At 43.0% G+C, this 24,820-nt stretch overlaps 1 protein-coding gene across 3 annotated transcripts in view; it reads right to left on the reverse strand.

Moving 5' to 3' along the window:
• zfhx3b (zinc finger homeobox 3b) overlaps positions 1-24,820 on the reverse strand; it is a 208,470-nt gene that overhangs the window by 80,677 nt on the left and 102,973 nt on the right. For all 3 annotated transcript variants that reach the window (XM_075460829.1, XM_075460840.1, XM_075460819.1), the window contains 2 exons: positions 2,471-4,987; positions 1,770-2,349 (listed from right to left, as the gene is read on the reverse strand). In XM_075460829.1, the coding sequence (XP_075316944.1) occupies positions 1,770-2,349; positions 2,471-4,951 (3,061 nt within the window). In that variant the 5' untranslated portion in view covers positions 4,952-4,987. The remainder of the gene's footprint in view (positions 1-1,769; positions 2,350-2,470; positions 4,988-24,820) is intronic.

Below are 24,820 nucleotides of genomic sequence, written 5' to 3' on the forward strand. Positions count from 1 at the left end.
TCACTGCCCAGACTCAGCATGCAGGCTTGACCCGGCCTGGCTTTACACTAAATTAATTCCAGCAGTTCCTTTTTATTTATTGCTGCAGTATGCAGCCTGTTCTTGGAATTTTCTCCATTACCTGGGCTTTTATAGCCAGGAGAGGGAGACCTTTGAGGAGTCCTCTGAAATCACTCACAGACCAAGTCTGTGTCATGGCTCCTAAAGCTCACACAAATACACAGATACAACCATGTGCTCGATCGCTCACTATCCTATTCCTGTACTGTTCATCACCTTCCTGCTCACATTCCTCCATGGCTTTTGCACTTCATAGCTATACAGATTCAAGGATTTAACATGGATCTTTGTAAACCATTAGGATAAGGCTCTGATTTGCAGCTTTGCACTTGTTTTAACATAAGTTCTTCAATACTGAAACCAGGACACTGAAAAGTTCTGTATCTATGAAAAAGAGTCCACATTTGTATGATAACAAATTACTTATATTCCACAAACTGACATTTAGTTTTTTATTCTCTTTTCAAAATGAATATTTTTGATAAATAACTGCCTCATTGTACAGATGTACAATTCCACAGTGTACGCTAGGCACAAAACTTCAGTAACTGAACATCACCTCCCCCCTCCCCTTTCTTTAAATCTCATTATCTCATATTGTCATTTTCACTACACTAGCTGAGTCTTGGGAATGAGGATTACTAAGACACTGAAAGCATGTGGGTTCAACATTGGTTATTTGTCTGCAGCAACACACGGAGAAAACAAACATGCATCTTGAACGTTTAGCTGTTTGGTCTGAGACTTCCTTGTGATGATCGATTCTCTCACAAGGTTTCAAGATTCTTATATACCATACTGAACACACAACACTAAAGTGTATGCGTGCGACAGCTTTAAGAGTCCCTTAAAATGTGACCATGATTAACACAACTGCAGTTTACGGGCCCAGCCTGTGTAATTGTTGCCTCCCTTGTAATAAGCTTATTACAACTCACCTCACAAAATGACCCAGATGGAAGAAGAGAGAGAAAGAAATAGTCACAGCAATCAATTCTTGTTTTCGTCTTCCAACTGGTGACAGTTGGAAGACAAGTCTGAGCAAACTGTGTGGTTGTAACTGGTCTTCAAGACATTAGGGTATGCTTCTGAATTACCCTTTCTGAGCCTTTAACCTCCCTTCTTTGACCAAAATAAAATTTATAGCTGCAATTACTATGTTTGAAAAAAATAAAATGCAGATGCTCAGGAGCAGAATGGGAAAAATTACATTAAAAAGTTGAGGGTGACTGCTTGTGGGAAGGGAGAAGGATGGGGAACAAGATCAAGATTTGGCCCTCAAACCCTAGAAATGAATCATTTCTTGGGTTCTGCACACCACTTGAAACACTTCTTGTTGTAAATGAGTGAATTACATCATTTGGCAGACTGGCCATGTGTACTAGAACGTTTCACGACTAGTGGTAGTATAAAAATTGAAGGGATGGAGAAAAAAACAGGAAACTAAAATACGGTGATAAATCTAGTTTGCCTGGCAGTGAACACGGTAAATTTGGACATTGCTACTCAACATTTTGTGAGGTAATAATTGATAAAAAAAAAAGTTGCATAGATACCATGTTTTATTGTTAATTGATAAATAAGGATTCAAGATCTAATCCAACTGATACTACTTCCACATGTTATAAATTGCTCTGAGCTTCATGTGTTGGTTTTGTGGGTAATGAGGGAGATTTCTTTTATATCAAGAAAGGCAAAATGGAGCTCACCAAGTGCAGGGCCCAAGGCAGCTATGCTGGGATCCAGGTGAAAGCTCCCCATCAAGAACTGGGCCTCAGCTCCAGCTGGGTCTATCTTGAGGCCTGGTGGAAGGCTCATATTCTGGGTCAAGTAATACTGGTAGAGCTCAGCCTCAGAGGGTGAAGGCATGGCTCCCAAGCCAAGTCGTCCATGCTGCATCTGAGTCACATTCTGCTGGAGGAGCATCATGTTGTGCATGTGCTTCTCGCTGGTCATGTGGATGCGCAGGTTCCTTGCCACGTTGGTCTCGTAGTCACATACCTCACACCGCCAAGTAGGTTTGCTCTTCGGCTTGGTTGGCGAGGGGGCTCCACACGGTACAGACATATGTGTGGAGGACTGTATAGGATGGTGGTGGGGAGGGTGATGGCTACTGGCCTGGGTCACTGAGGGGACAGTCGCCACTCCTCCTGGGTTATGTCCAAACACTTGTTCCTGTGCAGAACAAATGGAGCCTCCATTCTGCAGTGTCTGCATGTTATTCAGGTGCTTATCCGATTGCATGTGGATGCTTAGGTTGCCCTTTGTGGTGGTGGAGTAGTTACACACCTAGGGAAAATAGCACATTTTCCCTTGAAATACAGTTACATCTATTTTGACCTTATATTCACCTTAATTAACCATACAAAATAAAATTATTTGCAAACCTTAACATTTCTGGTCAACATACCTCACACCGAAAGGGCTTGTATCCGCAGGTATAGCTTTCTCCACGAGCCAGACGAGGGTGACTCTGACCACTGCTGCAATAGACACAGGAGCCTCCAGAGTCTGGATGCTTCTCTTTCATGTGGGCTTCCAACGTCTGCTGGTACTTATAATGCCAGTTGCATTTGGGACACTTAAGCGTCTTGCATGAGTTCCGTGAATGCATCATGGTCATATGACCACCCAAGGAGCGCGAGGAACCTAGAACAGTGTCACACTTAGGGCATTCTACCCCACTTCCTCCGCTCCCACTCGGGCCATGGTTCTGCAAACACTCACTCATTCCTATCATGTCACAGGAGCCGCCTGGGATAGATAGGGAGTGACCATGAGATGAAGGGTGGAGGTGATGATGATGGTGGTGCATGTGGTGATGAAGCAGAAGGGCTCCGTTTTCCTCTTCTCCTTCTGCTGGGAAATCATTTGGTTCTGGAGCTGTGGCACTATCTCGATTGGCACTTTCATCAACAGCAGCGTTGGAGGACAGAGGAGAGGAGGAAGTGCCAGTAGTGTCATCCTCACTCCTTCTGACGGCAGCTGCCGCCATTGCCATGGGAACAGTGGATCCCTGGCAGTTAAAGCTCAGAGGGAGCTCTGAGGTCCTCCCTCCTCCGTCTGCAGCTGAACCCTCTTCCTTGACAGAGGAGGAAATGGAAGCAAGGGCTTTGCTGTTGAGTGTGGAACTAACTGCAGAGGTGCAGGCAGAAGGCTGGAGAGTGCTACTAGGCATTAATAAAGGAGATTTGGAAATGCTTTGGTTTGAGACAGCTGGTTCCCCCACCTCACCCCCACCACTGCTACTGTTACCACTACAGGCCACTGCAGTGCTTTCTGCCTCCACGTCATCTTCCTCCTCACCTAATAACAGTTCCTCCTCTTCTTCTGAGCTCCCCATCTGGTTGGATAGGTGTGCCTTGCTTTCATGTCCCTCAGTGTTGCCATCTTCTCCCTTACATGCCAACTCTTTCCCCGCAGTCTCCTCTGTTCTCCCTCCCTGTTTGGGCAGGGAACTGGAGTCTTTGGCAGAGCCTGGGGATGAGGTAAGAGTGGATGCTTTGGGAAGGCTCAGCCCACCAAGGGAAAAGACTGAGTCAAGTGGGTTTTGTTGCTGCTGCTGTTGTTGGAGGCCAGAGTCAGAGTCTTTGTTCTGGAGGGTCTCATTGCCCCCAGTGCTGCTTCCAGGCTCCAGATGGACACCACTAAATGTGCCATAGAAGCTCTGTCCAGAGTTCATAGGGGGCAGGGTTGGTGGCAGAGGAGTGCTCTTATTTTTTGGTTCCAGGAAACTAATGAGGGGCTCTTTGTCCTTCCCAATGCCCTGGATGATGGCAGAAGCATGCTTGTCCCCTAACAGCCGCCGTTCTTCCTCACACAGTGTCATGCGGTGATCATGGACAGCATGAGTCGCAAAGGAACGGGCATACCCAAAGGACAGCTTGCAAAGAAAACACATGAAAATGGGTTTACCCTTGCCATAAAGGGCTAGCCCATCAAATTTGGAGAAATCCACGTTGTTGGGAACATCTTTGGATACACAGGACTTCTTGGCAGACCCATCGCTGTTCAGGTAATCCTTGTTGCTTTTGTGCCGCACATCAAAGACACGGTAACTGTGCAGGACAGGGCTGAGGCCTGCCATTGTTGAGGTATTGGGAAAACCTTGGTCTGAATTGCTAAACCACTTCCCAAAAGACGAGGCTATGTGGAAAGTGTTGATGATCTGTGGGTAGACTGAGGATGAAGTTCCAGCAGGTTCCCCTGGTTTTCCCCCACTCGTGAGGGAGTTTGTGGGAAGGAGGCCTGGTGCCATGCCTCCACTACTTTGGATCAACTGACTGAGGCTCTCCACAATGTAGGCCGAGCCATCTGGCTGGTATACTATCTCTCCAGCTAGGTTTTCCACATCGCTGCTCTCCTCTTCTTCCTCCTCTTCTCCTTCTTCACTCTCACTCTCAGGTGGTCCCTGCAGTTGTGTAGGCTGATGTCGCAAAAGAGTGGGCATGCCCCCTCCCCCTGATGCTATTGGCACCCCAGGGAAGGGTTGAAGACTTGGGAAACAGCTATCAATCTCCATTTCATCTAAGTCCTCAGATTCTTCCTCTTCTCCACAGCTTACACCCTCCTGTTCCACTTCCTCGAGACCCTCTCTCCTGGAATGCAGCTGGCCTATGGCAGAGCTATCCCGGTGGGCCTGCGGTGATGTCCGTTTTGGCTGCTGCTGTTGGGACTGCAGTTCTCTCACCCCGTCATGAGGTGTGATCGAGTTTTGGGGTTGAGAAGGGTAAGGAGCAGAGAGAGATAGGGCGTCCAGGGAAGGGGCCTGGTTGGCGCAAGTGACCTGTGAGCTTGACTGATCGTTCCAGGGCTGTGGTGGTTGCTGCTGCTGGGAGGAGCCGAGCCCATCGTCTGTCCCAGAAACCACGGGAGACTCACAGCTGTCCATGCTGATGCCTACATGAGGCGTTCATCGCATCCAGGCCTGCAGAGACACAGATAAGTTCTTTTTTATTGAAAACTCTATGGATGCACACACAACTCATCATTTATCATGCCAAAGTTAGAAACGAGTCCCTATATCTTCAAAAATAATTCTATACCCATTATGGAAAGATCAGACACAGAAAATATGAAAGAAAACCTAGAGGAACCTTGAAAGAAGAAAATCAAATGTATGGCACCCTGGAAGAGGGACCAAAGTCTGAGATATAATTGGAAAACTGACACCATGCTCATTACACTAGATTAGGCACTTAAACACAATACCAGAGACAAGCACTAATAAGCCGTCCATGATTCATCTTCCTGCCATATCGCAAAGGTACCATCTTTTATCTTCACCTTCCAAACAACACCCCTAATCTTACATTCTGCAAATCCTACATCCGTTTTTAATTAACTTGCAGTCAGACTAACTTAATGGATCAAATAGATTCCTTGTGAGATAATTAGACACTGAGAAGCCACCCATCAGCACATTTCACATTTACATAACTGGAGGAAAAAGTGAAAATGTGTTGGTAAAAATTTTTTTCACAGTATCAGTGTTATTATTTCAACTTAAGCTGTGCACATATGAGAATATGACACATTCATTACTGATATAGAACTGTATTAACTCTAATGTGTGCAACGAAAGGCAGTATTTTCTATGAGCTCAAAATATATTAGCTGAGTTGGAACTTCATTGCAGCTGTGTTTAGATCTTGCATTCAATAACCTGCACGCTTAGCCTTGTTTCAAACACTACAGCCATCATCCGCCTCTGAAATAATAAATGGGAGCTGAGCTTTCGGGAGCTGGCCATGCCCCGAGCATCTGAGAGGCCCAACACAGGCTGCAATTTAGAGCACAGAAGAGATAAAATGATAGCGCAAGATACTGCTGAGCTAATAATTTTATTAAAGGGATGCAGCCAACATTGATTAAAGGGGGCAATCGGGCTGAAACCAATAACTCTGGGCTGCCCTTTAACCCACCAGTACTGAATATTACATGAGCAAAGTTTCCCGGCACCAAGCTCACTGCCATGTCCCGGTTGATTAGCACATTCACTGCTCGCACTTGATTTATTTACTTATTTACTTAGGGATGCAAATTTTCAGAATGGAGTCTACCCCCACAGCCCAACATATTAACCAGTGAGAGAGAGGAAAGATTGATAATGTCTGTCTGACTCTTCATGAATGTCTGATGAAGCTTACTTCCAATACAACATACCTAACCTCTCCGGCCTTTATGCTCTCCAACTGGAAAAAAAATAATGTACAGCTTTTTTTTATATACTTTTATAGGTCAGACGAACAAACTGAGAGAAAAGCAAAAATTTAAAAAAGAAATATGATGACAGTAAAATATATTAAATCCAAAAGAAAAAAGAAATATGACAAAGACATTGTAGTTCTCATTGTTATAAATGCACACACATTTCTAGTAGTACAGCCCCTGACCTGATTGTTTTGTTTAGCAAAAACCTTGATGACCTTTGAGGTACTTTGCATGTAAAATGATGAGATACTCGACTGTCTGGCTTATTAACAAGATTGCTTTATACAACCAGACATGATTTAAAGATGGCTGCCATATTGAGTGAGGGGATACAAGTCCTACTGGTCTGTATTTATTATCTGCTCCATTAATAAGAGGCTATGAGCTCAACAGTCATTTCACAAAAATGGACTGAGGGCAGTGAGAGAGGAGCGAGAAAAAAAAAGCCACATGTCAAACACAATGTATCTTTAGACTAACAGCAAGTGGATAAACTATACAAAATGAAGAGGGAAAAAAAGGCAGAAAATTACACTTCTCATAGGAAAACATGTCCAAGTCTGAACATGGAGTGTTTCACACTTTGTTCCTATAATCTATCAGCCCCTCCTCCAGATTCCGCTACTTCTCTCGACCAGGCCTGGGTACACAGGGCCCACATGCATGACTAGCAGCTAAGACTGCTAGTTAACAATGACCTCTTCTTTGCCTAAATGAGTGTGAACAAGCTGAGTACAGTGTGTTGTACTGAGGGTATGCAGCCATCAATTCCCATTACAGCTCTAAAATACCACAAGCAATTAGCAGTAGACTGGATAACACGATGACTCTTGATCAGACCTGGAGTACTGAGCCAGCCCGGTGTGTCCACTGCTTACAGAAAACAGGATTGCCCTTTAAAATCAAGATGGTGTAATTCAATAACCTGCAATGGCTACTGATGAGCAATGGGATTGTCTGGAGTCGGAGAGTCGCAGATGGGCCAACTGATATAACGCTGTTTGTCTCTTGGAGGTTTGCCTGGCTCAGTGACACCTGTTTAAAGCAGGAAAAGCTTTAATCTCTGGGAGGCACTAAACAAGTATGGGAGACAGACAAAGAGACGCGGTCCAAGTAGAGGGGAAGTGGAGGAGGCCGGTGCCTCTGAGTGCTGACTGTGTTAATAACCACAAATCAAAATGAAGGATCAGCCTGCTAAAGGTGACTACCACTGAGTAACAATATGAGCAGTTACATATTGCAATATGCAGAAAAGAAAATATTCTGTTTCATACTAGTTCCACAAAAAGGGATTGTGCCATGGCCCATGCCCCTGTGTTGCATTGTAATTCTGAATGTGGGCCCACTGAGTTGACAATAAGCAGGCTGTGTGCAGCCAAAACAAGCCTTAGCTAACAATATGAGATAATCACAGGGAAGAAAAGGCTGGATTCCTGAGCTGATCTAAGGGAGAGCATGCCTATGCACAGATCCTGAATGTGGGACTCACCCTCTGCTGCCACCTGCGTTCGATAACTCTATGACAGGGTTACTTTGCTCTTTCTTTTTCTAGACTCTGACAAAAGAAAAAAAAAAGTCATATTCTACTCCCTCCCTCCACAGTTAGGTTAAACCTTGTGCAAAGGCCTTGGTTCTAATGAACAATTTCAGAGCGTGGGTCTGTTTGTCATTTAGAAGGGATGCAAAATGAGTTTTAAGTTATGGGTCTTTTCATTAGGTGGGATTTACTTGTCAAGCGAGGGAGGAATTAAAGGCTAAGGAACCATCTGATTATAAGCATGCCTGATCACCTGCCTTGAAGGCTTGGCCTTGCCTCCAGAGGACCCTGCTCTCCAGGGTGTCCTGAGGGAATAAGCTCTGACTCAATTTGTGAAAACTATATGCAAGATAATGCCCTGACTCTTATTCCTATACACTTCCACGTCAGCAGCAAGGGACTTCCTCTTTAAAATGGAAAAACTGTTTCTAAACATGCCTTGAGGACCACTAACAACACACCAGATCTGATTTTCAATTGTTCCTCAGTAATGTTGCTGGTCTGTGTCTTGTCTCTGAGCCATCACAGAGCCTGGCTAGCCATCGCGGGGTAAGGGGCGCTTATTGGAAAATCAATGGCGTGAACGCTAAGCAAGTTACAGGAAGATGTGGGAAGGAAGGATTCTTATTGATAAAGCAGGGGAAGGCTTTTGATGTTGCACTAGGGACATGCTCATTGACGGGGGAACTATTGTAGTCCTCAGGCACAGTGAAGCCTGGGTTTATCTCCTAGGTTTGTTCTATTTAATCACCAATAAAGACATACATGCATTGAACTCTTTAACATAAGCACACTTTAATGCTTAACATGGCTTTGTGAATTGTGCTTTCACAGTGCACTCACAGTGAATGATATTACAGTATATCTGTAACACTACACTGCATGCGCCCTTTTCTGTCTTTTTTTCCCATTTTTTGTTCCCTTCCTAAATTATCTTTTTTCTACAGTTAATATAAAGATGGGATACTGAACTGAGGAATAGGAACTTGGGTACAGGTGAGTCCCAGACAGTCAGACAGATAACACAGGATGACTTACAATAAAAAAATAAATGCTTGCATGACATCCTAAATTGTATAGTTTTACATTCATAAAAACATACTAAGAAGCTGTTTTTTTAATCTATCAACACTCTGAAAATTTGAGTAATCTGAAAGGGTAAATTCCATAGATTTTGGTATTTTACAGTCACAAGTGTCAATCAAAGCCGTGAGCCAATGAATAGATAAATAAATACAATCTGTTATAAACAGTTACCATAACTATGGTAATTATATTCATTACATGGAGTTCTTGTTCTCTTTTATCCCCTATGCTGTATCTCTGTCAATTAACCATCTACAACATAGTTGTTTATTGTGTGCTGTAAATATTCAGTCTTCTATTCTACTAATGCAGACATAAGGATGCTCCAACTGCAGGAGGCAAAAAGTCACCTCAGGTCGATGGCACTCAGCCTGTAAACAGGGCTTCCCGTAAAATCAATGATCTTCAGTGGGAGCTATCAGTCTGTGGAACAGAAATAGCCATGGCTGTGTTGAGTCTAAGGGATGGAGGAACAGTGCTGCATGTTTACAAGAGTGTGTGCGAGCACAGAAGGCTGGTCACTGGCGTGTCTGGGAGTATTTCTCAAACACAGCAAAACGGAGGCATGTAGCCTCTGTCATGCATGTAGCCTCTGTCATGCATGTAGGTAGGTGCTGTAGAGACATACCGCTTTAACACATACAGCAAAAACAATCCTTGCTGATAAAAATATGAGCATGTTAAAATACCACGGAGGCAACATGTCGATTGTTTTAGTTTCACAGCACTCAATTTCAGTAAGCATTTTGCACTAGTAACACTGGCTAGAGAAGGCAAAATTGATTTGTTTGTAGTATCAATTGCCTCCTTTGTTAATACATCTGAAATAGAACCTTGAAAATGATTTTACCCTTTACACAACAGCATCACATTGTACTAATCCATTCTATGTTACAGAGGGGAACTAAAGTTACATAAGAAGACAAAGAAGCAGTGAAGTCACAGCACAGAACAGCATGTTACTCATACACACAGGTTAGTCTGATTAAATGATCAAGACTGGAGGACATTTAACCTCCAAAACCCTGCAGAAAGGATTGATACTGCACTAAGGTGTTCCCCCAATATTGGAAGGTGTGATAGAAACTGTATGCTGGTGTAATTAGAAGTAGTTAATTAGCTGAGGGTTAATTACTGGGTTCTGCAGAGCGATGTGGTGAAAGACCTGGTGGGGTGGCAAAGCAGAGGGAAGCGGCGAACACACAGCAGGAAGCTCCCAGTCTCCCACCAATTAGCAAACAGCGTGGGAGGTGGGAAGGGGGGCTCTCTGCTGCACTCCAAGAACAAATGTGAGAAGCCTCATGTAATATCATTTAAACTTCAGTGCAGGATAAGAGATACACTGAGAGCACGCAAAATACACATGCTGGAAGAGACTTTTTATGACTTTTGTAAACAAAACAACCAAAAAGTCAAAGTGAGATTTTGTATTTTAAAAGCAATAGCACCCAGGCATCTGAATAATTAAGAACACAAAAAGTGGGCAGGAAATATTAGAACTGCTATAAAAACATCTTATTACAGCGCTTCTTTCTGAAAGAGTGCACTGTGTTATTTTCTCCTATGTCCCTTGTGGTTAGTTTAGAGAGCTTTGTAATTTATAAGCGCATAAATTATCGTTGGAATTAAGGTATTGATGTATAATCAGAGAAAGGCTATTGGGCACAAACTAACATTCACCCCCAGGCAACTCAGTGCACAGAGCATGGTATACATTCACACACCGTAGGGTGTCCGTAAAATTGCAAGACAGAGCGAGAGAGACTTTCAAATACTTATCAGATTGGTTAGATACACATCCTCCATTTCTGCTCCATTTTAGACCAACAGACATGGATGTTGAATGATTTGGAACGGTTTGACAAGGAGCCTCACATCCTTTAGCATGCAGTGCTGACTTTCTCACAGTGTGGAATGCAGAAAGGCTGAGAGGATAGTCGATACTTTGTACATTCATCTGTCAGGGACTAATCTTGATTCTTGAGAAGACTTCTGAAATTAAAAAGTAGAAATCCCAAAAAGATTTTTGTAAATATGTTATGTGTACAACTGTGCTTTTGTGGCGTTTTCAAATTAGAAGAAAAAAGAGATGGAGAATTGAGAGATAGAGAATGGGAGATTGAGATATGGGGCAATACACAATGCCAGAGAGCCAAAGACACGTGTCCGATGAAAGGTCAGGGACAAGGGGGAAATGTGCTGATCAAAGTCTTTGAGCCCAAGGTCCTTCATTTCTACTAATTATCAAATCTGCCACTATTTATATCTGCAGGAAGCAGACATTCTCTCTGGAGAGGATGGAAGTGGAATCTGCCAACGACAGTGCTTTCAGAGCTGCTGTTTGCACTCAGTCCATTTCATTTATTCTATTGGAACAGGATGAGGGTTGTAGAGAGAGGGGTGGGGTGGGGGGGTTAAGATAACCAGTGACCACAACTTATTTGGGAATGTTGCTATGAAAGTAAAGGACAGAGCACTGACTTCAGAGGACTGCAAGACTGAGCGAAATGTCAAAATATTGCATCACCTTATTTTCAGAAGTGGGAACTCATTTGAGTTTTTTAAAAAACTAGAGTCAGACTATAAAGATATACAGTATACTACACACAAATGCACACACACATACGTGCATGTGTAAACGTTCCTGCAGCATTTCAACTAAGGCAAGGCAACCACAAACACAGTTGTTAAGATGATCGATACCATTGAAATATTAAACCTTAAGAAGCCGCATTATTGATTGGGAGCCCAATGATAAAACGGTTTATTATCACAATTGTGGGGCTTTATGTAAATGTTTTGAAGAGACTATCAGCTCCCCATCCAGCATGGGTTGTGACTACATTTGAATCCCAAACCACACACACACACTCCACACAGCTTTGCTCCATTACCCTACCACGCAAACACCTGAGGAATTGGGCTGGACAGGGACATGTCACTACCACTACTTCTACATCCATAATGAATAGCTAACACTGATTAGCATACTGAGCCCCTGTTGACCATGAGAAGAGAACAGGAACCCCTCCAAGCTCTGGGATATGTTCTGAAGGATCTCAAGCTGGCATTACATCAAATTGTAGTATACAAGTATGCATGCAAGGATCATGCCCTGACAGACAGATTGGGGACATGGATGACATGTCTATAATGCTGCTGAGCCTTCTGGAAAACAAATACCTAAGTAATGACCCAGTCATGCACCTGGTAAAACACAGGCTTTACAGCCACCTGGAAACAGACAAATGCTGAGGATTCTTAAAGGGACAGACTCAAAAAATGCAACAAATAATTTAGGAGGAGAAACGTGTGGTAATTATGCATTTTCTGTGAGAAAACAGTAAAGAACGAGAAAGCTAATCTACGGTATAATGTATAGAAACTGCATAAAAACTGTAACTAAGAGGCACAGCTGGGACAAAAAAACTATACACTATGAGAAGTGAGTTAGGTCACACAGAGACTCAGACAGTTCGGGGCAGTGTTCAGTTAAGTGTCTAAACCTGAGCAGGGTGATAAGATCCCTTTTAGAAGGCATGTGAAGGCCAAATGACCAAGAAACTCGAGTAATGTGGGTGAAAGCATCTCGGGTGAGAGCGGAGAGAAGGGAAGTCATGCACTGTTATGTGTGGAAAATGGAAAGTCACTATCTCTTTTACGCACCTCAAACTGAGGAGTAGTGAAGTCCCATCCACATAAGCTTGTGTGGGCATGAGTGTGAGCACATATCCAGCCACACACACACACACACACACACACACATGCACATAAAGCAGGGATTAGAGAGTGTCCCAGTGAAACCATTCTGTGGAAATTATTTCTTTGCAAAAAAAAAAAAGCATGAAAGCCAATGGTGACCTGGCCTCTAATTCTAGAGTAGGATATCCTGGATAAATAATTAGAGGGTTGCTTTGAAGACCTTGCACAGCTGAACCATTCACTCCCCACTTCACATTTGCTAAAGTCATTAATGACAAAGATTTAAAAAGGAGAAGCGAAAATCTTGCGGGTACACAAATACTTTTTTTATGAGGCCTGGCCCAAATTCCCTTCTGCTAAGCTGAAGCCCTTATCCTGGGAAAGAACTGCACCCGTTTCAAACGATAAACATCAGGGGGGAAAAGTGTTTTTTCGAATGCCTTTTTCTTGCTGAATTAAGTTAATCGAGTTTTTAGTTTAGTTCCTTGTCTTAGAAAAAAAGTAGAAAAAGAAATATCTCAACCCAAAATGTAAAAACAGAGAGGAAAAACTAAAGGCATAAAGAGACAATGCTATCAAACTCTTCAAGCCAAGGATCTTATATATGTAAGAATAAAAAAGCGAGGTGAACAAGGCACCTCTCCTTAATGGACATCACCAACAATTATACATGGCTATTTCTGTGTCGCAGTGACATACATCTCCAGTTAGTGCTTACATGAAGTCACTGCCTCTTCTTCAATTAGCTGTGTAGCTATGTTGATAACTTACAAGCAGGAATATCACAAGTGAAATTCCCAACAAAGGAAAATAAACCCAACAATGTGTACCTCTGATCAGACAAAACATCTTTAAATATTTCAGAGGCAAAAAAAAAAGAAAGAAATTCAAGCAAGAAAAGACCACTAAGTGTTAGTCTGCATGTCAATGAGGTGCCTAATCTTTACACTAGCAGTTTACAAACACAGCACTCATAAATCCGGTCTTGATGCAATCGTCATCTTAAAAGGAGCGCAGAGCTTGCCCCACAGTTTACAAGGACAGATTCCAAGGCAAACCTTGGAAGGTGATGCGCATTCCTTCTGAGTAAAGCTGTGATGAGGAACTGTCAACAGAGGAAAGGGGTAAGGAAAACAAAAGAAAAACAACTTGTTAAGTGTATAACAAGGTGGCCTGGAGGGCAATGCTGAAAGACACCTCAACACTTGACTCTGAAGTGTTCGAGGAACATCAAACAACATTTCTGTAGCTACGCTGAGCACTGACAAGAGCCGACCACGGTGCACAGAGACCCATGTGTGGAGAGAACCGCTACTGTTTGGCAGGAAATAAACAGGAAAAATGTGACTAAAAGACTAAAGCCCTCACTGCATTACTCATAATAAGTGTTCATTTGCACTAAATCTGAGCCACAGACCTCCAAGGAGATCTGACAATGAGGGAAAACTGCTGCCATCAGAATAGTATTCCTAAAATGGGTTGCATTTAAGCAATTCCCAGCAGATTATCTCTGAGTTGTATAGCTAGAAGATGTGTGACTGTGAGGTACAAACAGACATTAGGCATGTGTGGTGAGGATGACCCAGCGACAAGCTGTGCAGACCAAAGCAAATTCACTGCACAGGAGCTGAAAGAAAATTAACATATATCTGACCATTAGGACTCTTGGCAGCTCAATGGTTGAAGCGCAACTTGGCACAAGAGCATCTACAAGTGCCTTTGAGCTGGGTAGGCACGTAAGTGGGGGGGAAAAGACATGAGACAGACAAATGAGAGCTATAGGGAGAAGCAAAAACTGGAGTGATATTTTGAGAAATGTGGAGTGTGTTAATAAGTTTTTCTTCTTCTTCCCCTCTCCTGGCAGAGTCTCAGTGTTATGACAGCTACAGTGTGGTGTAGCTATATTTGAGAAAGACCAGCCCTCTGCCCCTCATCTCCAAACACACACACTGCAGCCCTTGTTCATCTGCCTTAATGAAATGGCCACATGCCTCCTCTCATCCCAGAGTTGCTTACACGCTGTAGCACCTGGTAGATATAAATCAGCCCTACTGAGCTGTATTTGGGAAGTGAGGCATTAAGCATGACACGGGCTGTCAAAGTTCACATCGCACCGACCGCAACATCTAGTTGAACCGCTGTGGAACAGACCCGAAACCAAGAAGCAGGCTTACCATCGGCCTCTTATCTTCTGCCTCCCAGCTCTGCATGACATGGCTGCCACATCTGGGCCCCAGCTGGGCAGCCTGCTGAGCACAGCACAGTCCAACTAAGGCTAGGTAGTAGAACTCTGGAGCACCCATGCTCAGGGGTTTCTTGGTAAGATCCTGTTTTATAAGAGTTTACCAGCCTCAAAAACAGTCATTATTCAAATGGGTGTTGTTTGCTGGTATCTATCGCTAAGCTTTCTTATCAGTGAGCAGTTAGGGGGCTTGTGGGTATTATTACAGTTTTTAAGTGGTGTGGGCTCTATTTCTGAGCAAGGAGATAAAAGCAGCTGAGCGCCTGTGTGTTGTGCCAATGTAGTCAGTGTGTGTGTGTGGAATTTCAGTCACGTGAGCCCGGGGTCTGAGGGTCAATCGCTGCAAGAGAACCCACACATTCCTCAGAGGACAGGCACACATCTCTTACTACAATCGGTATTTGTAGGTTTGCATCAGCTTGAATGCACACAATGTTTAAGCATGTCAAAGTTGCCAAAGCTCCAGTTTTCTACCACAACACAGATTTTTACACTCGAATATTAAACAGATTCTCCGGAATATGCATTAGATTTATGGAATTACTCCTCACAGAGAAAGAAACAAAGGCAGGTGGAGGACTGCAAGTGGCTTGGTCTACTGTGTCATTACGCTGACATTACAACGAACAACATTATAATTTACACTGCTGAGGAATTAGCTTAAGGTACACCCAGCTCAAGCCAATGACAGATGCTTCCAGTAGTAGAAAAAACAAGCATTGAGAAGAGCAGCAACAACACTAGTGTGTTCATACACAGGGATAAGACCTGATTACTACACAGGTCAAACAGTTTAGTAGAGGTGAGTTGAAAAATCTGAAGATATTATTCAAAATGCGGGACGTACAGTCCTATACCTGACATCTTCAAGGTTGTTATATTAAGTGTACTTCATATGGCAAATGTCCACATTCCCTCCGTGCACACATGTACACACGTGTATATGCGTGCACATATATTACATCATGGGTTAGGACTTTCATCGGAGACAGATGAAAGGAGTGATCACAGAACGCAAAACAGGACTGGCCACACAGAAACACGGGTAAAACTCATGAGATTTACTTTTAACGTGGCAGCAAATATTGAAATCAATTAGATTAGAATTAGGAAAATAACCCAGGTTCACCAGGGAAGATTCTGTGTTGCCTTATGGTCCTTGAGAACTTCAAAAATAAAACGTATCTAATTAATAATGACATTGTTTAGACTTTGAAAGAGCATGCCGGCAGACAAGATAAAAAAAAAGTGGGATGAGAGCTACAAGAATACCAAAGTATAGAGAAAGAGATCACATCCTGAGCATTTTCAATCTTAACCCTGGCTCCTTACACTGCTTCAGTGAATACAAAGATACTCGTGTATATGATTATATGTGTGTGTTACACTAAACAGAAGTCATTTATAGCACTTTATTGTCAATGGAATCTTGCTATGAAGCAGTGAGTTTCCACTCAAGCAGTTATGCCAGCGTACCGAACATAGCTGAGCGTATTCACACATGCCAACTAGAACTGGGAATGTAGCCATGAGGCTAAAAGAGGGGGACATGTGCTTGTATGAGCAAAATACACAAAAACACAAAACACACCATGCACCACTATAGAAACAAAAAATTTAAAAGACGGGACGACAATAAGAAAATACCCATTCATTCATGTGTGCATGAAAAAACTTGCTCATCCGGATTTGTGCTCACCTCCTTCTACACACACACACACACACACACACACACACACGGGGGGGGGGGGGGGGGGTGTCAGCAAGGAGGTGAGAATTAGAGCAGGGCCAAGTGGCTCACCCTGAAAGTTCAAGTTGAGTGCTACTACAAATTACAAGTTGACAGCTTTAACTGTCCCTGGAATGTGTTTCTTACAATGTATGTACATGTTGGAGTTTGCTAAGTCAACTGCTTCCAGACAGCTGTTCTGGAGGACTTTTTTACATGTCACAATTATATCTTATACACTCGCACACAAAATAAAGAGCAGTATTTGACAAAACTATGTATTTCCCTTGAACTGCACTGAACATAAGAGTGCTCCAGATCAACAACACCCCCCATGATAGCATTCCCTGCCCCATGTCTAACAGATGCCCCCATATTTGAGCTGTGAGTATAGAGAGTGATGGGGACAGTGTAAAACGATAGGGTGACTAATTGGTTCATAACCTGTAATTGGGGAAAAGTAATTGGAGTGGACTCGTAGATGCCAGGTGCGTCTTTGTGAGGTGGGGCAGTGGTTTGCCCTTTGGCTGGCAATAAGGGAGTGTGTTTGTGTTTGTACATTCATGCAAGGGTGGCACACAAGGACTGGCTGTTAGTGGAAGACAACAATTTTACAGCAAGTGTCCCCACAGGATAGAGTTTTGGTCTGACGTGTGCCAATTAGCTCCTTAAAACCACATGAAAGCCCATGAACTGAAACCAGAACACAGCAACACCACACCCAATGTAAATAGACAGACATGTACACACGTACACGATGTACACAAGAACCTCATGTCCAGTAGCAATGCTTGCAGTCTGCTGTTGGTTGTAAGAAATCTGCAGCTCAACATTTTCTCATGGTTCACATGATGGGTCAATAGGATCAATGTGCTCACGGTCCACCTAGCCAATACCACACCTCTTCCAATCAATGTAATGGGGGCTGAGTGTTAATTGGGACGGAGTAAAAGGAGGGTGGGTGATGGAGCACGATGCGCTTTTTGCAGAAGCATCAGAAATGCTGTATGGGGTCGTGATAAAAGCTGCTTAATGTTGACAGCATGACCGCTTGTTTAATTGATTGGTTAAGATGGTTTTACACAACAAACAGAAACAGCGAAACAGAGGTGTGATACACAGTGCGGAGAAGAAGGTATTTGAAGGAACATCTGTTTGTCCTCCCCATCACCATATTATTAGTATCAGTAATTATCCTGCAGTTGTGTCAGTGCGGTCATGCATTCCACTCTTCAGGCAGGTAGACTCATAAAACACACAACCTCCTCTGTAAAATCACAACGTTTGAAAACACACACTATCAAAGAGTCATTACGGAGTCTATTTTAAAGTTGTTTTTTAGGCTGCATTAATTGTAGAACATGTTAAAATAATGAAAAGCAGCACTCAGGGCAAATGTTTACCCTCCACAAAGTACTGCAAGTGATGCAACAAGAGGCTTCCCTTGACTCTGAGATCAGTCTTGAGGAGATACTTGCGCTACAGAAAAGTGGCCTTGACATTATACTTTAGAAAGAACTTTAGCTCCCCCTCCCCTCCTCTCAATAGCCAAGCCTTCAATTTATGTGAAGAAAACCAGCTAACAATGCCAATGAAAGATATATCAATTTTAATGAAGAAAGCTGTTCTTAAGGTAGAGTCTCTCAGATCCGATGGATCATACTTTGCATGATGCAACAAACAAGCCTACCATATTCAAACATTTAAACATCCCTTTTTGCACCGTGCATCATTTGATGGTAATCTTGGGAAACTTCAGCTGAAAAAGTGAACAAATTCAACAAGAGCAATGCAAGAGGATAGGCAAGGAGGTAGACAGAAAGGCTTACAGAGTCAACTGTTTACCCAATGTGTTTAGTGCATGGTTGTTTATTTCAGATTAGAAGCTGCAGCTGACAACTAAAAAGTATGTAGAGCACAGGAAAAACCTGCCTGATAGATATTCTGCCTGTCAGCTAAATGGAAGTAGGAAGTGATGGTAGGGGAAACAGCCTCCACCAGAGTAAAAGCTGCTTCCCCTGTGTTGCCTGTTGTCTAACTCAGGGCACAAGAATAGTCAACATGGCATCCAGCCCAGAGAACTGCTGCACCGCACAAGACACCCTGACGTCCTGTGGCTATGTGAAAGTTCTCTACGCTGATAATCAAAAATAGAGTTCAGTATACTCATTAACTTTCTGATTATTATTAATAATATACAGAAAACAAATCATCCCCTTAACCATGAGGCATTCATCTGAGCCATGAGGTGAAAGTGAGAACATCTAATAGAGAAATATTGATTTTCCACCATTTTGGTGTGATTTGGTGAAGATTAATTAACATTTTTCGCCCGATTTGCCCAGCTCGCTGACACAATTAACACAGTTGGGTCAGAGGAAGGTCTAGAGTCAAGATACGATCAGTCCAAAAACAAGGTGGCCCCCTGTAAGACCCTGGCCTACTCCCAGCCTCTAAATTACCTACGCTGACATCAGGACAGAGAGGAATAGGTGCACTTCAGCTCTGTACTCTGTCTAGTCCCTGAACAGGTCAAGACCTCACCATTAGGGAGCAGGTCAAAGCCACATAACTCTTTAGCTAAGGTGAGGGTCACTGCGATGCTCTGTCCAGCCAGGGTCAACCAGAGGTCTCTGGCCACTGGGGTTCATGGCAATACAATAAAGTAATCAATCTGGCCGCTGGACCCTGGTCAATAATATACTCCCAGGCTGTACAGGGTCACCACCTGTTCCCCGGCCTCTCCTTGGACTGTCCTGGCCTCCTGAACTGCCTAGGTCTTGAATTTCACTGCTCTGAAGAGAAAGTAGAAGTCCACCTTTTTCTTTTCCACGAAAATGAGGTTATCTATAAAATCTAATCAGAGACCTGGCTGGGTTGTGAAAGTGATGCTGTTCACCAACTTCAGCTGTATCCTTTTTTTTTTTAGAAGATGCAGACATACTTTTTTATTTCAAAGACTAAAGACTAAAGTCTTCATAGTGCCCACAGACTACCCTTCTTTCTAATTGCTCTCAGTTATATTTTGTGACAAACACTATCAACTCTGTCTTTCCACCTCCTTTCTGTTCTTCCCTCTTTGCCCTCTCACGCTCACCATGAATGGAGTCAGACAGCATCCTTGGCGGCTGCCAGGATGAGGCAGCATTTAATTCTTGGCTGCCCTCCCTCTCTGCTTAAAGGCAGGTATAGAGTTTCCAACAGCTCCAGCTGGTTTGATACAATGGCGATCTCAGTGCAGGTGAACTAACCTCTCCTCCTTCCCTTATAGCCCTTATCAGTCTCCCAACAGTGCCACTAACACCCCTACATCGTCACCTAAGTTTACCCTATCTTGCTTGATATCCCCTCAACCCTACCCTCAGCGCTCACACTGTTTCCTGGCTCACAGACACTGCACTTTCTTTCACAACGAAACAAAAAACTATCGTGATAAGATCTGAAATTGAATCTAACAAGCTAAAGAGTGCAGGATTGTAGCCAAATCCCAGTCTACTGCTGTAAAAAGAAGTAAAATAGTTCACAATTTTTTATGTCTGAACACATGCATGTTTTTAACATGAGATGTGACTGGCACTTTGACTCATTCTGATTTCCATCTCCTTCCTTCCTTCGTTTTTTCCCCTCGACTCAACAACATGACATGTCATTAGGCAGTATAATCAGCATCCTATTTGCATACATCTGTTTTATTTTATTGATTGCTACTCATTCGTTAAGATTCAAAGTATATAATTAATGACCACCCCCTGGTGCCACACCCTGGGGACTACTAATTCCACTGCATGCCAAGGGGATTTCAGCAGAGGGCACAAGTGGGCTTGTCACAACGGGCACTGGGCCAGTATCAGTCCCAGTCCCCTCCCTGCCTCCGGCTGTCCTTGGTCCCAGCCAACTCCTCTAACAAGGAGAGCCTTCCTGGGTAGCGTTAACTAAAAGGACAATTATCTTGAGAACAATGATGCTTTTCACAGGGGCTGTTGTCATTAATGCAGTGGATCTGGTTATAGCAGTCAGCTTTAGTTAATTAATATATGCTGTCTGTGGACTCTCATTGCTTCTTAATTAAGTAAGATTGATTTCAAAATGGGACAACGAGTCATTATTTTGGAAGGAGAGTTTACCATGTATTTTCTTTGAACTTTGTTTTTTTTTTCCATGTGACCAAACAGCAACCACTTGCATGAATTCCTGTAACGATACACCTCACTTTTCCTGTCTGGCTGTAGTCATCAAAGGAAAATATATATTTCATTCTGTAAAGCTGCAGTTATTACAACCACAGAGCTTCTCCTGTCACAAAGACTATTCAGACCCCATTGTCTTGCCATCCTTCTCCACCATTAAGAACATATGATGATTAGAAATCGCTGACTGACTAACTGAGTGAATTACTGATGCGCTGAATACTTTGAGAACAGTTGCTTTCCAAAAAGACAGCTGACTGTTTCTTTCCAAGGAGCCTGCTGACCTTTTACAAGGGAGAGGGGCTGTTAGTCACCAGTCACTCAGCACTGACAACTTGGGGAAAACTGAATGAGAAAGATGTGTGTGTGTGTGTGTGTGTGTGTGTGTGTGTGTGTGTGTGTGTGTGTGTGTGTGTGTGTGTGTGTGTGGCAGAAAGAGAGGTCATAAAGATCTGGCTGTGTGAGATCCCCCTGAATTCTCGACATCCTTAGCTGCTCCCTAAAGACAGACAAACATGTGCAGAAGTTTAGGTGGAACGTAAACCCATTCAAATATACTTAAAATGACACATAATTACTGCTGTCTTAAGACTCCAAGACGATCACCCTGGCTAACAGATGATAGGCAGTTTGTAACCCAGTCATTTGCAAACTAATATTATAAAGCACTAGTTTCTAAGACTGTGCACTTCTGTATCTAAAGGGTGTGCAGTGGCTCTGCGGGAGAGAGCAAATGTGTAAACAAAGACACACATGAGTGCATGGATCTGGTTTGGCAACTATATATGCCCATACTTGCTGGGTATTGTGAAGGTGGTTACAGCTGATGATTGTGATTTAAATGTAAACAAAGACAGAGTTCACAAAAAGGGTGAATATATAAGTTTGAAGGTTGATCAACTCCCACAGTTCCCCACACCCTCTGAAAAGCTCTTGTTCTCCACACTGCACTCGTAGCTGGACAACATCAGAAACATACTGTAAACATCAAAGTCATAGCGGTGCACAAAATCATTTCATCACCTTCCAGACTTTAATGAAAAAATAACTTCTCCCCAAACAAAATCTAAAAATGTTGATTAAAAAAAAGGTTTTATCTGCTTCATGCGTTGCCCATGTCTAGGTCTGAACACTTTACATCAACAGCAGCACGGCCTCTACCATTTACCCTGCTTTTAGCCTCTCAACATGAAAAATGTACTGTTTTAAGTAATCCTTGTTTATACTGACCATAATTGATTGGGTAATCCTGGTTTAACATGCACTAAAGCCAGTGCTTAAGAAACTATTAGAAGGGCTAGCAGCTCAAAGAGGCAGGATCTATCTAATGTTGACTGCTAGCTCTGCATTTATGTACCTAGAGGTTAGAGGCATTTGATGACCCTTGTATTGTGACCCACTTTAAGCCCCACCTTCTGCTGTTTCAGTATTGGATCCAACAGTCATCTGCCAAGATATAGCCACCTTCATTCATGACCTTCATTGTCAAATCTCTTGGCTTTCTTCCAACTCAGTTTTGGAGGTGCAAGCTTCACCAAGAGCCACAACCCATCTTCAAAGACGCAATGCCAAAAGTCCCTGTCAACTCGACGTGACACACGCCATGCCGCACACTCATCAGTGTGACAACCCTGTCATAATCAACACAAATCTCTCTGCGTCAGCATGGGGAGCAAAGATATTATGGAGCTGGAGAAAGCAAGAGAGAGGAGGGAGATGGAGAGGCACACACACTAAGTACAGGTCATAACACAATCACAGTGGCTCTGGGATCAAGAAGCAAGTGTAAATGTTAGTGTGCACACAGGACACTCAGACAAGGGGAAGGCTAATTCCTGCTCCTCCTCCTGCCCTGGCTGTGCGGTTTGTGCATGACGCATTAGGAGGTGGGGAGATCTCACATACACACACACATGCACACCCACGCACACACACAAACATAGACACACATACAGTGGAAAGAGGAGAAGAAGAATAATCCCCACCAAGACCTCTGCCCTAATGGGGCCCACTACTGTAATTACAAGGCACAGATTTCAGATCAGGCACTTAAGTAGCCAGCGAAGAGTGCCCAGAAAACAAAAAGCTCTGTAATTATCGTCTGCCTCGTCTCTCCCCAGCGTAACTTCAGTTACCTGTCATGCTGCTGTTTTGTCAGGAGTTCGTTGTTTCCTGGATTCTCCCTAATCCATGGCTGGAAGCAGCCCTGGCAGTGCGCCTGTCTGTGCAAGATGCACATTTCAGCTCGCGGGGGTGAGTGACGACATGGCACACAAAGATAGCAGAAACCTGAGTCCTCACAGCCCCACAAGCACATGAATGCATTTTTTTTTTTTTTTACAAGAGAAGAGAGTAAAAGAAGGAGGGGGAGTGTTCAGTTTGCTTGAGACAAAAGATCCATTGTGCAATGAAACTTTATATACATATTAGAAACTCGAAACCCATAGCCTCTGCAAGCAGGATTCTTGTAACTGTGAACAAGATAACATTACCTACCATTCTTCCCTTGTGTCCACAAAAAAAAAGAAGAAAAAAAAAAGAGAAAGCCTTCAATCCTACTTTTCTGCCAGGATCTTATTCTTCATGATGGATTCCTGTTTTTGCAGGGTCATCTAATATCTGAGATAAGAGACCTGTAGTCTCCAGGCAGTTTTGTGGCCCATTAAGTAACACATTCCCCAGGTGGAGCAGAGCAGGAGGCACAAGTTGTTGACAGAGATTTGGACTCTGCATTCTCTCAGCTTGCAGCCACCATCTGCGTAACCTCTCAGGTGTTCCAGAAGGAATGTTATGCCCATTCCTGTACTTAGTCATTCACCTGCTTCAGGCTGAAATTCATTGTATCTGTATCTCTTCTGCTTTAACAATACAACCCAAACAGTTTCCAAACAAAAGAAACTTATATCTTCAAATTTCCCCATCATCTAATGAAACTATCTGTTCCATTTCATCTGTGGGCATTCACAAAAAGTCATGTGGAAGATTTCTGGTTATCATTGGTCCCGTAACACAATAACAGCTATTTCTGCTGACATATTTTGCACAGTTACAAAACTCCTTGTCATTTTTAAGCAGGAGAATCAACCAACAATTTGCGCAAGACAAATTAATTAAATCTGTGGCTTAACATTGGGAGAACAAGGACAGTACATGACAAGAACACTCAGAAAATAAAAGCCTTTCTTTAACGCATTTCTGTGAAATGAGCATGACGCAGAAGAAAAGGGAATAAAAACCTGCATCACATCTTTCGGAGCACCAAGACCCAGTCGTGCTCAGCTCAGTTTAAGAGAGTCTGTGTCCACAAGTCTCGGAAAAGTTGCCCACATGGTGACATCATCAACATCAGACATGTAATTAACCTATCACAGCCACGCAGTCAGGGGGAAGGCCGGACAGCAAGCATCATAATGACAACCCCTATAACGTGTAATTATTTTTCTCAAAGGACAAACATGTACGCACAAAACTAGCACGCACAAAAAGAAGTGCCTACAAACACTAATACCTGTAAACACATGTACCACCACACAGAGTGAGGAGTAACTAATATGCAACGAGGGTGATATACAAATGTCATAACAACTAGCTTACAACATCTAATTTAGGCTGAAGAGCAATGAGTGTGACTCACTGCAGAGAAAAATTACTGCATAATTAAATCAAGCATTGCTCAGTATTTTAAACATAAGATTAATGTTTACTCCGATAGCATGGTCATTTCATTACTTTAACTTCAAGCAGTGTTTTACACAAACTATATGTGTAAGCGCACATCACACAAATTAACTGAACATCCCTGATGGTGATGTTTAATTGCTTATTTTATATTCTGTTTGTGCTTTAAGTAAATAACAGGCTTCCGTAGGCACATTAACCCAGCAAATGGGTAGCAAGCTCAATAGGAAAACTTGGCATTTTACAGAAGAAGGATGAGGTTAGGGAAGCTAAATTTCAAATTACATAGCTTAGCTTAGAGGTTTAGGTCAAATGATGAAAGCCATCCGTGCAGATAGCAAATCACAAAATCCCTTCTGTGATAGCCATGAGACAACAATCGTAGC

This window comes from Odontesthes bonariensis, chromosome 1, assembly GCF_027942865.1.
Source record: "Odontesthes bonariensis isolate fOdoBon6 chromosome 1, fOdoBon6.hap1, whole genome shotgun sequence".
NCBI lineage: Eukaryota > Metazoa > Chordata > Actinopteri > Atheriniformes > Atherinopsidae > Odontesthes > Odontesthes bonariensis.